General features: G+C 45.8%; 1 protein-coding gene across 2 annotated transcripts in view; it reads right to left on the minus strand.

Annotated features, from left to right (window-relative positions):
- GARIN1A (golgi associated RAB2 interactor 1A) overlaps window positions 1-13,073 on the minus strand; it is a 24,888-nt gene continuing 11,815 nt past the window's right edge. Inside the window, exons 1-5 of one of the 2 annotated variants that reach the window (XM_025929852.2) lie at window positions 12,575-12,841; window positions 9,762-9,946; window positions 8,684-8,933; window positions 4,906-5,024; window positions 1-365 (exon numbers count right to left, since the gene is read on the minus strand). In XM_025929852.2, coding sequence (XP_025785637.1) covers window positions 170-365; window positions 4,906-5,024; window positions 8,684-8,933; window positions 9,762-9,946; window positions 12,575-12,727 — 903 coding nt within the window. In that variant the 5' untranslated portion in view covers window positions 12,728-12,841 and the 3' untranslated portion in view covers window positions 1-169. Of the gene's footprint in view, window positions 366-4,905; window positions 5,025-8,683; window positions 8,934-9,761; window positions 9,947-12,574; window positions 12,842-13,073 lie in introns of those variants that run through there. The other variant, XM_086690859.1, reaches the window with a different exon arrangement.

The raw sequence follows: 13,073 nt of genomic DNA on the forward strand, positions 1-13,073 counted from the left end.
TAGGAACTCACTTGGAGGTTTATTGGTGGAAGTACAAAGCACTGTGTTATAAGCACCCTCATACCTCTCCCACGGTCTTTTTGCCCACAGTGGGAAAACAGCATTGATAGGAGATTGTAGCAAGCGCACAGAATGAAGCTAGGGAAGATCGCCCCGTTCTGGATAGGTGTCAGGGTCCAAAAAAGTTCTCTCCTAGGGAACTGGCAACAGGAGCCTGCAGGAAGTGCTCATCTGGATTCTCTTGTTCCCAGAGGCTGTGGCTCAAGGCAGCTCTCATGGGTATTTTCAAACTGACTGGAGATGCCACCCGCAAGGGGGTCTTAGAGCTGTCCAAATTGTCTATTTTGATGGCGACATTGGTGTTACTGTTGGAGCCCAGGAATTTTGGAGTCATTGAAAGCAATAAAAGAAAGAGAAAGCATTGTTAAAAGTTTAATTTAAAAAACTGTTTCTAAATTGTATATTTTCCAGTACAAGTGCCTTGAATGTAGATGTGGACGTGGGAATGCTGGCCAGGGACGACACGTATAAATGGTATGATATATCAAGAGAGACTTGGGGACGCCTGGATGGCTCAGTTGGTTAAGCGTCCGACTTCAGCTCAGGTCATGATCTCACGGGTTCATGGGTTTGAACCCGTGAGATCTGTGTGCAGACAGTGTGGAGCCTGCTTGGGATTCTCTCTCTCTCCCTCTCTCTGCCCCTCCCCCACTCACATGCACACGCTCTCTCACTCTCTCTCTCTCTCAAAATAAATAAATAAACATAAAGAGAGAGGGAGAGTGACTTGAACAAAGAAAACCAAGCAGGAGGGAGGCTCTGGCTAAGGTCTGCTCTGCTGGAGTGGAACAGACACCCCTCCAAATCTTAAGCACCACTTTTATGTGGTGAGAACCTAATTTGTTAACTAAGACTCAAAGGCAAGACCTGAGCCCCGTGGGATCTGCCTGATGCCCACTATAACCTGACAGCTATCAGCATAAGGAAAAGAAAACCTCACGACAGTTCTCCAAAACAGTAACAGCTTTGAAAAAAGTTACAGCCACTGAATGTGCCTAGAAAAACACAGAGTGTGGCTAACATTTTTAAAAATTTTGATTCTAAGTGAAATACATGGTTATTTTATTTTATTTTTCAACGTTTATTTTTGGGGGGGGAGGGGCAGAGAGAGAGGGAGACAGAGGGTCCAAAGTGGGCTCTGTGCTGACAGCAGAGAGCCCAGTGCGTGGCTTGAACTCATGACCTGAGCCCAAGTCAGACTCTTAACCAACTGAGCCACCCAGGAACCCCCGGTTTGTTTTTTGTTTGTTTTTTCATTTAAAATAACCATGTTGGGGCACCTGGGTGGCTCAGTCAGTTGAGCATCTGGCTCTTGATTTTGGCTCAGGTCGTGATCCCAGGGTCATGGAATTGAGTCCCGCACCAGGCTCCTCACTGAGTGTGGAGCCTTCTTGAGAGTCTCTCTCTCTCTCTCTCTCTCTCTCTCTCTCTCTCCCCCTCTGCCTCATTTCCCTGCTCTCTCTCTCTAAAAATTAAAAAAAAAAAAAATGAAAACGAGGGAAACCACAAAAAAGCACCAAATGGAAAATAAAAATCACTCACACTGTAACTATTCAAAGATAAGATGCGATGATTTTTTAAGTGAAAATAAGTTTAGTTATGTAGCCAGAGCCTGGCAAAATGGCCAAATAGTCTACAAAATCTTTGCCATAAAACACCTAGAGATTCTAGATAAAATATAATCACATAATTTAAAATGTATTGTTAAGCCCACAAAAAGCAAAGAACAATCCCAGGGGTCAAAAATTAAAGACTGGCAAAGTGTGGGCTGAAGCTGGGGGTGCCCGAGGGACTTGCCAGTCTTGGTGGCCCCGGGCTTAGGTTTTACCCACTTCAGTTTAGGCCAACATGAGTCCCACAGGTAAAGGCCTGTTTGAGAAAGCTCAGGATAAAAAAAATTCCAGCTACAGACTGCTCCAAGACCCAGACGGTTATCTTGCGTATCTGTCCATATCTGTGTACGAGGACGCACAGAGCAGCAACAGAGCATCTGATGTATCTGAAGACAGGGGTGCTCCTATTCCCCCCACAGGTTCTCAGTGGAAAGTGCCCGGGACAGTTTGAGGAGGAGGAAACTGGAAGTAAGTGCAAGGGCTCTGGCTGAGTCGGAAGAGGTTGGAGCCCTACATGCCTTATGGTCTCTTGAAGCCATCGGAACACTCTCTCTTGCAAGACACAGCCTCACACTAAGGAAAAGCCACTGGAAACGGGGTCCAAATTAAGTAGGACGGGAAGAATAAAAGCAAAGAAAAGAGAAAGATCAGCTAAAGACAGGAGAGAGGATCACAGCCCTAGAAGTGCAAGGCCATCAACACTTCCCAAAAGCCACACAAGAGGGAGCTCTAGAGACCAAACCAGAAAGCAACCTGGACTGACCGTCACTCCCAAAGGTTCAGGAAAATCATTTTCACGTTAAAAATAACTGTCGGAAAAGGATAGTAACCAAACGCCACACAAAATTATATGAGAAAAACAAAGTATATGAAGCATACTAAATGCTTACAATGAAAGCACACTAAAAAAGATATGCCTGCAAAACAAATGAAAAGTACAACCTAGCATTTCAAAATGAGCTAAAAGAAATTAAGAAAGTGATAGACTATATGAGGGTGCCACCCAAGTCAGAACTTAAAAGATTTGTAAATGGGGTGATGAAACTGAGGAGAGAGTCAAACATTTTTAAAGAAACCATTATTTCCCAAAATGAAGCCTAAACCAGAAAGAATACAGGAGCAAACAAAGCAGACAGTGCCTTAAGAGGAAGAAAAGAATAGAAGGAGAGCTTAAAGAAAGAAAAAGAGAAAATGACAGCTCTATTAGATAGGCAAAGATGAGCCAATATTCAAATAACAAGAGTATCCAAAAGAGACACTTTTGCATTATAATTCAATACAACTATCTTGAAAGTAAAACAAAACAAAACAAAACAAAACCCAAGAACCACAAGACTGGAAAGCACATATAAAGGCACACAATGACCTGGGAGAGCAGCCCAGCATGACCACCACGGGGACCCTGCCCCAGAGGGAGGCTAAAACAGCACTGAGAGAGAGAAGGGGTGTGGAGAGTCCCTTGTCTAAAGCTGCTGCCTTTTCCCCCTGAAGCTGAAAGAGAGGGGCTTCCTAGGATCATCCAGAGATTTTGAACTGGGGCCCCCTGGAGGCAGGGGTCCTCGGAGACCCCGTAGGTAGGGACACAAGTCCTGAGCAGGAAATCTGAAGGGCGGGAAAGATGGAAGAATAGGTCTCTTGGGTGGAGGAGTGAAGAGGAGTCATTCCTGTGTCCAGGGGCTCATCAAAGTCTGAGAGGACATTTCTCGAGGGCCAGACGTGGACTATACCTGAGACAGAGAGAGCCAGCCTGGAGCCATTGTAAGCCCTGCCCAAGAGAACGTCCTTACAGCCAGAGCCCGAGGGGGGTGGTGGCTGGAGGAAAGGAAGGTGTCAGAGCATCACCAGAGTTGCAGTTGGGAATGAGGGGGGTGTCAGGTGTGGGACTTTAAAGAACCCAAGGAAGCTTCTAAGAGAAAAAATTAGCTTTAAAGTTAGGAAACAGGGGGTGCCTGGGTGGCTCAGTCAGCTGGGCATACAGTTTCTGCTCAGGTCATGATCTCACAGTTCATGAGTTCGAGCCCCGTGTTGGCTCTGTGCTGACAGCTCAGAGCCTGGAGCCTGCTTCGGATTCGGTCTCTGTCTCTCTCTGCACCTCCCCCGCTCTCTTTCTCTCTCTCTCTCAAAATATAAATAAACATTAAAAAAAAAATTTAAGTTAGGAAACAGAAGGAGAAGAGGAGTGAAAACCCAGTGCCCACCGTGAAGGGCCATCTTAACATGAGGCCAGACTGAGGGAAGGTGTGAACAGTTCAGGGTTTTGGTAATTATCAGCCACATTTTAATTTCAGAATTGATGCTTCTTTTTCAGTTTAAAGGGACCAGAGGACCTTTTATATTCTAAGAGGGAGCCCATATGCTTAGGGGGCCTGTCAGAGAATCAGCTTTTATCTAAGGGCAAGAAGAAAACTCCCACTGAAAAAATTATAAAGGGAAGACAAAAATAAATTTACATTAAAAAAACTTTCTTAGTGTTTATTTTTGAGAGAGAGAGAGACAGAGACAGAGCACAAGCGGGAGAAAGGCAGAGAGAGAGGGAGACATAGAATCCAAAGCAGGCTCCAGGCTCCAAGCTGTCAGTACAGAGCCCGACGTGGGGCTTGAACCCACGAACCGTGAGATCATGACCCGAACCAAAGTCGAATGCTTAACCGACTGAGCCACTCAGGTGCCCCCAAAATAAATTTACATTTTGATGGTATCCTGCAAGTTATACTTGTTCAATGTGTCGATTGGGTGATCTTGCTTTTGTTTTCCATCGCTCGTTGCACAGAGTCTCATACAATTAGTGAATTAGTAAATGGCTTTGGAGCCATGTCTGCTTTGGGTTACTGTCTATTCTGTCCATTTTACAGAACAGATAAGTGAGGTGAAGAGAACTCAGAACTGTCTTACCCGGGGGACCCTGGTGAACCGGGTTTGGAGGTAGTCGATATGGAGCTCCATGAATCTGCCTGATCAGCTCACCCCCCTCTGATAACTTACTCACCCCTCGTTCTTTTTATTGAGCACCGTCTATGAAAGCACTGCAGTTTGCCTAGGGAATATTCAGACCCAACAGCCACAGACCCTGTTTTTGACAGGCTTATAATAAAACTGAGGGGAGAAATCATATGCATAATGGTCTAGAATAAAAAGAAGGAACTGAGGTAGTTTGGCCGAGGGTGCCACCGTCCCCACCCACGGCTCAGTGCTGCGGGAAGGGATGCCGGAGCTGCCTGCATGGAGGACCCACCTGTCCGCTGTGAGCTGGGGCCTCCCTGTGATATTCGAGAAACTGTCACTGGTCTGCTCGGCTGTCAACAGCATGAAGCTTTCGCTGGGCTGGGCGGATGGCAGGAGGCTGCTTTCAGGCTGGGTGGAGAAAGTTACAGTCAGATGACCAGGTCTGCCTGGAGTTCTCAGCCTCCTTGGGCCAGAACCTTGAAGGGACTCAGCCTTGAGTCTTCCAGCCTCGACCCGGAAACCTGTTTCTTAAGCATCAAGCCCCAGAATCATCAGAGCCCAACTGGGCCCTGGCGGGATAACGTCCTCTCTCTGCTGGGCTGCCAACGGCTACTGTGCCTGAACATTAAGAACGAGAGCAGCAGGGCTGGGAAGCTGACTTTGGAAGGCAGTGATAATAATACGGAAAGGCCTTCAACTGAGACAAGAGGAAGAAAGGGTTTAGGTTCTGAAATCTGAAGGTGTTAGGCAATCCAGCCTATCGATCTCTTTCTTTCTGTGCTTCTACCCTAAGCAGGTCCTGGAAAAGCCTTCTCTGTGTCAAAAGGGGTGGGGGGTGGGGAGCCTCAAATAAACTGAGAGGAAAAAGTGAATCCTTGGGGGAAAGGTTTATAGACACTTGTGATTCAAGGGTTAAACTTCTTGATACATAAAAAGCTTTATTTTACAAACCAGTTTAGAAAAAAACACAAAATGCCAATAGAGAAATCGCCAAAGGGCACAAAAAGACTGTATAATGATGTTCAAACTCATTGAAAATCAAATGGCTGTTACTTTTTCACCTATCATACTAGAAAATTTATTAAAATTTGTGCTTCGGGGTGCCTGGGTGGCGCAGTCGGTTAAGCGTCCAACTTCAGCCAGGTCACGATCTCGCGGTCCGTGAGTTCGAGCCTCGCGTCGGGCTCTGGGCTGATGGCTCAGAGCCTGGAGCCTGTTTCTGATTCTGTGTCTCCCTCTCTCTCTGCCCCTCCCCCGTTCATGCTCTGTCTCTCTCTGTCCCAAAAATAAATAAACGTTGAAAAAAAAATTTAAAAAAAAATTTATGCTTCTCTATTGTGATAAGGACACAGTGACATAGACACTCATATTACTGGAGAGAGTAGACTTTGGCATGAGCTTTCTGGAAATAATCTGGCAATATGTATCAAGAGCCTTAAAAATGCTCATACCCTTTGAATTCTGCTTCTAATAATCTATTCTGAGAAAACAAGCAGCAATGTGGTCAGTTCACACAAATGCTTGTTCTAGCATCATTTACCATAATGAAAAGTTAGAAACAACTCTAAATGTCTGATAACAGGAGAATGGCGAAGTAAATTTTAATTCATTCACACAACTACTGGAACGGCATGAAATTATCAAAATGATGTGTATGAAGAGCTTTAAAAAGAAACGGGAAAATGCTTCTGATATAATCTCAACTGAAAAAAAGCAACATTCAGACATTTATTATGTATTGAATATCCTCAAATATATAAATGAAAAATTAATTTAAGATGGAAGACTGTCCGGACCCCAAAACCGTATCACAAAACCATAATCACCATGACAGTACGGTACTGGCACAAAAACAGACACTCAGATCAATGGAACAGAAGAGAGAACCCAGAAATGGACCACAAACGTAGGGCCAACTAATCTTTGACAAAGCAGGAAAGAATATCCAATGGAATAAAGATAGTCTTTCAGCAAGTGGTGCTGGGAAAACTGGACAGCGACGTGCAGAAAAATGAACGTGGACCACTTTCTCACACCATACACAAAAATAAACTCAAAATGGATGAAAGACCTAAGCGTAAGACAGGAAGCCATCAAAATCCTGGAGGAGAAAGCAGGCAAAAACCTCTTTGATCTCAGCCGCAGCAACTTCTTACTCAACACGTCTCCAGAGGCAAGGGAAACAAAAGCGAAAATGAACGATTGGGACCTCATCAAAATAAAAAGCTTCTTCACAGCGAAGGAAACAATCAGCAAAACTAAAAGGCAACGGACGGAATGGGAGAAGATATTTGCAAACAACACATCAGTGAAGGGTTGGTATCCAAAATCTATAAAGAACTTATCAAACTCAACACCCAAAAAACAAATAATCCAGTGAAGAAATGGGCAAAAGACATGAATAGACACTTCTCCAAAGAAGACATCTGGATGGCCAACTGACACATGAAAAAATGCTCAACATCACTCATAATCAGGAAAATACAAATCAAAACCACAATGAGATACCACCTCACACCTGTCAGAATGGCTAACATTAACAAGTCAGGCAACGACGGATGTTGGCAAGGATGTGGAGAAAGAGGATCTCTTTTGCATTGTTGGTGGGAATGCAAGCTGGTGCAGCCACTCTGGAAAACAGTATGGAGCTTCCTCAAAAAATTAAAAATAGAACCACCCTACGACCCAGCAATTGCACTACTAGGTATTTATCCAAGGGATACAGGTGTGCTGTTTCGAAGGGGCACATGCGCCCCCATGTTTATAGCAGCACTATCAACAGTAGCCAAAGTACAGAAACAGCCCAAATGTCCACTGATGGATGAATGGATAAAGAAGATGTACAGTGGAGTATTACTCGGCAATCAAAAAGAATGAAATCTTGCCATTTGCAACTACGTGGATGGAACTAGAGGGTGTTATGCTAAGCGAAGCTAGTCAGTCAGAGAAAGACAAAAATCATATGACTTCACTCATATGAGGACTTTAAGATACAAAACAGACGAACATAAGGGAAGGGAAGCAAAAATAATATAAAAACAGGGAGGGGGACAAAACATAAGAGACTCTTAAATATGGAGAACAAACAGAGGGTTACTGGAGGGGATGTGGGAGGGGGGATGCGCTAAATGGATAAATTATTGTTGCACTATATCCTAACTAACTTGGATGTAAATTTTTTAAAAAAGTGATCTAGGGGAAAAAAAAGATGGAAAACTGTTAAGAAACAAAACAAATAAAAATCAGGGGGTGGTGGCAAACCAGGAAACAGACTCTTAACTATAGAGAACAAATAGAGGGTTGATGGAGGGAGGTGGGCAGGGGGAGGGTTAAATGGGTGATGGGCATTAAGGAGGGCACTTGTGATGAGCACTGGGTATTGTAGGTAAGTGATGAATCACTAAATTCTACTCCTGAAACTAATACTACACTGTATGTTAACTAACTGGAATTTAAATAAAAAATTGGAGAAAGAATAAATATATAAACAAGCAAACATTAAAAAAAAAAAAGAACCTGGCAAATTCAATCTAGCCTCTAACGTTAAAGAATAAATGTTTTCAAAGTTTCAATATATTCAACAATGTGAAAGCATATGCAAAATTCTTCAGTTGATATTAAGAAGACAGCATAACTCTAATGCCAAAACCTAATAGAGATCAAACAAAAAAAAGGAAAAAAAAAATACACAAAATGGAAGACTGGAAGGAAGTATGCCAGAATGTTCCAAGTGATTGCTTGGGGTTGGAGAGAAGTAGGGGTGATTTTTCTGTGATTTTCTAATTTTCTTCAGTGAGCATTATTCCTTTTTTAAAACTTAAAAACAAAAAACCTAACAGAAAACAATTTTTAAGTGAGATAACCACTTTATAGCTCTTTTTTTTAAGAAAAAGAAATTCATTTGCTTTTTATGTTTGTAGACCCCAGTTTGATGCGTGTGTATCCTTGGCCCTTTGAAAACGAAGTCTGCCCCTGCAACACCAGACTTTAATGCCCACCAATCCTCTAAGGAGCTGGGCTTCCCATCCCCCATCTCGCTGCAGGTCTTGGCGGGAGGCCCCACTTACTGTTATTTCGGTGGAGCTGTTGGACATTTTGGGCACCAGGCAGTGCGTGAATTGGATTCTTGGGTCTTTGGTGGTGATGGACAGACCTTTCTGCAGAATTTTCACCAAGCGGATCCAGAATTGAAATACGGCCTCTGGGTGGTGTTCGTGGAGCCTCAGGTAGTAGATCTTTTCAGTCACTGTCCTAACCCTCAGGATGCGTTGGAGCCGGTCACAGATTTGTAGCTCCACAAACTTCAGGGGGAGAATCCTGGACACAATTGGGAAATCCCCACAGCAGAGGGGCCCATGCATTCAATCAATCATGCGTGCCTACCTAGAGCCTGGCCCCATCTCACTAGGCTCCCGCCTCTGCTTGGGGGATGCCCATGGGAGAAAGCTCATGGTCTGGGAGTGGGAATGATTACTAAAACTAACTCTTCTCTGACTTTCAGGGCCTTCATCACTAAAGAACCTGCCCACATCAATAACAATGGCTGATAGACGATGTCTAACCTCTCATTCAATCCTCACACCCTTTGAGGAAAGAAAGGTATTTTTCATTCCATTGTACAGATGGTGAAACTGAGGCTCAGAACAGCTAACTGATGTGCCCAAGTTTAGACCACATTAAGTAGGAACTGGAACTCAGGTGTTCTGACCCTATTTCCATCCAGATCTCCTCCCTGTATCCTAGTTAACCTTGCTGAGACAGTAAGAAGGGTGGATGTGTCCTGTACATCCAGTATTTGTTTTTTTTTTTTCAATTGTAACACTCCATAATCCCATCTGACTTTCATACCCCTCGCCTTTTTGCGGGGGAAACCCCCTAAGTCTATAGTGACAATATAAAAGTAAATAAAAGGAAGCCAAGATCCTCAAAGACTAGGCTGAGACAGAGACCAGGGCTCTATAACTTCAACAAGCACAGTGTCTGGTATATCCAGATACGAAAGACATGTTTTTTAATGAATGAATTCTACAGTTTATACACTATACATCGTGTATACACATAGCTTATATACTGTCCTTTCTTTTTATCTAAAATCCAGCTGCAAAACAATGTGGTCATCCCACCCCTTCTGCGGCCTTTCTTTACCTGCTGAGGGTGACCACTGGAGCACAATCAGGTGAGCTCCAGGTGGAAAACTGACCCTGGGGCCAGGTGACGTTGGCCATCAGGAGGATGTTGGGGAGTGGCAAGGAGGGCACTGAGGAGGTCACCCCGAGGATCACAGTGGTAGAACCTTCATAGACATCCATCCAGCTCCCGGGCTTAGTGACCTGGAAATCAGCCCAGGTACATGGGTCAGGGAGAAAGAGGAAGGCAAGGGTGGGAGAATACAGGTGCTGGAAAGCAGCACTTTAACTTGGGGACATGCTCGGAGCAAGTGTGCGGCACACTGGCCTGGGCAATGACCAGCATCCATCCTTTTTGTGGGTCTCTCCAAATACACCAGCTCATTGGCGACAGGAAACTGTGTTGCCCTCCTTTGCATCCTCTGCATTATCCAACGTTAAAGGGATGCATTAGTAAGAAAAAGCTGAGAGGCATTGACATTTTATTCCCCCATCCTCGGGTAGAAGCAGCCAGCACAGGTTTCCAATGATCTGGAAGGGAGATTGTGTAAAGAAGGTTCCAGAAGGGGAGGAGAGTGAGGAAAGAGCTAGTGAATGGGGCAGACCCAGGCAGCCCAGCTTGAGGGACGACTGGGGAGCTTCCCACAAGATGAGGGAGGGCCCGGCTGTTGCTAGATCTCGTGAGAACCTGTTCTCTTGCAGCATCAGAGGCAGCCCAGGGAGACTGGATGCTTTGCACTGGGCACAGTATTTCAGCTAAGACACACCCGCCTCACTGTCCAGGGCGGGCAGAGAAGCCTCCAAGGAACCACAAGGACCAAGGTAAGGTAAGGAACATTTGAGGAGTGACCGACCAGAGAGCCTTCTCCCAACGTTCTAGACTTTGTAGGACCATTGACACCATTTCACAACCATGGTGGAGCCGGGGACAAGGGGAAAGCCCCAGGAATAACTGAAATTTCAGTTCCCATACGCCCGACTAGATGGCGCTCCTAAGAAAAGTCCATTTTCGTTTTGAAGGAAAAAACAAAAACAAACATTTCTTGGAGCCCACAGTGCGGAATGACATTCACATGTACTACGAAACACAGGGGCGGCACACATTGAGAGTAAGTGCTAAGTAAAGGTTTGTGAGTGATGTTTCTTCCAGGTGATGGCAGAGAGGTGATACTGAGGAGAGGGGAGAAAGGGAGCCACCTAATTGTGTGGGGTGATTCCTTTCAGGTCAACTTTTCACTCTGCCATGGGGCAGCTCCAGCAGACAGGCTTTGCCCTCCCCGGAACAGTCCGAGTTTCCTGCTGCATGAATCACTAAGTGTCCACCCAGAGAATCTACACAGTTTTAATAGCAGGTCAAAGAGAACAGAGTAAGAGAATAAACCTCCTGCCAAAACCTCACACCCAGATAGAAATGACTGGAATTCGCTATCCCGAGTCTGGATCTGCCACGTCCCTGCTCTTCCTCCGCTGAGACTGTGTTAGGAAGGAGCACGCCCGCGGGCTGCCAGCTGATTGCCCCACTCTGCAGCCCCCTGGGAGCAGTGCAGGAACCGGGGAGCACTCGGAGCGGCGAACCAGCTCTTTGAAATCTGGGGGGCTCCATCAGGGAGTAGCTTGCTGCTCTGTGAACGCGTCTTCTAATTGAGCTCAAATTGTCTCCACTCTCTCCTGTGACTCCTCACTGCTTTGTGACCCCATCACATGGATTCCTGAGCACAGACCCTCCCTATGGGTTCTAGCCTCCCACTTTCACCCAGGTAACTGAAGTCCCTTGGCCTGCAGTGTCCTCCCTCTGCTCCTCCACTTACCAAAGTCTTAGGGATACCTCCAAGAAGGGCTTCACCTCCTCCTCTGGGCAGCCTTCTTCAACTGCCAAACTCCAAAAAGTGCGCTGAACTCCCTGGACACTAGCACCCTTCTCTCTGCTCATGCTTTAGGGATGAGTTTGTCCAAACCACCTGCCAGAGCTTTCTTAGCAGTGACCATGTTATAACATGCCCTTTAAATTGACAAATTCATGAGCTCCTTGGCCAGGGATACCATCTGATCTCTCTTTGCATCTCCTGCCCCGCACACAGCACACAGCACACAGACCGTGAGAAGCTGGTCATGCGGCACTTGCAAAGGAGCACAGGTATGCAGATCCCAGCTAGACTTCTAGAGGGAGGTAGGTGGGCAGGCCCTCAGTAAGATGTCACACGCACTTTTTTTTTTTTTTTAAGGTAAACTCTACCCCCAACATGAGGCTTGAACTCATGACCCCAAGACAAAGAGTCATATGCTCTACCCACTGAGCCAGTCAGGTGCCCCAAGATGTCATATGACTATCCCATACTCCCAGTGGCCTCATGCTTCCCAGGCCAAAAATGCTAACTTCCAATGGCCATAGCACCCTCTTTTAGGGGATGTAGAATCTGGGCAAGGCCGATTCTAGGGGCTTGGCTCTCAAACAAGGCTATTTCTAAACCATCCCATGGAGAGGAGGTTGGATTTCAGAGCAGGGATTCTAAAAACAACCTTCATTCCCTCTAACCAACCATTCCTTCCCTAGTGGCCCATGGACCCTGCCTGCAGGGTGAGCCCTGAGGTCCCCTTTTGCAGTTTGTAGTTCTATTTCCTGAAAGCATATGACCTTCAAGGAGCCCCATCATGCTATAGGCACAAACTGAGCTGAACTTGGGATCCAGACCCTCTGGTTGTCCCTAGCCATAGCAGCCTCCTTCTCCTCCCTAGGGCTTTCAGAGGCCTTTTTGGACCAGCAGTTTTGGACCAACCCTTAGGAACAAGTTCTGGAAAGCGAAAGAAAGTGGGTTCTGAGCTGCACACAGGTACCTGGATAAAGTTGCTTTCAAATACCACCGAGTCGGAGAACAAGTTGAATTCTGGAGAATGAATCAGTTGACAAAGAAGGCCGTCTTCCACCCCCAGATCCACTCCAGGGCCTGGTTCCCTGACCTCAGGTGGGAGGCCCCTAATTTTACTCATCGGTTCTTGGGAAGAATGGGCTGGAGAACATCTCTGGGGCTCCACTCAGACCCAGCCCAATTCCAAGGTGTTGGTGTGACCACTGCTCCCCCCAACCTCCACAGCTCCCCCTCCCCTCCTGACTTACAAGCTGTCCACCAGGCCAGGGAGGGCCTGTCGGCTCACAATGGCAGGCATGACATCAAGGAATGTGATGGGTAACAACAGGAAAGGAAAAAAAGAAGACGCAAGGGAGGATTGGGGATAAGCAGAACTTTTTTCTCCCCTTTCCTACGCACTACAAACTAGCAGTAATAGTAGTCTATTCCATTTTTCACTCAGTTTCTCTGCATACATGAGGAAAATG

This window comes from Puma concolor, chromosome A2 (assembly GCF_028749965.1).
Source record: "Puma concolor isolate L17-30 chromosome A2, mPumCon1.1.hap2, whole genome shotgun sequence".
NCBI classification, from domain to species: Eukaryota; Metazoa; Chordata; class Mammalia; order Carnivora; family Felidae; genus Puma; species Puma concolor.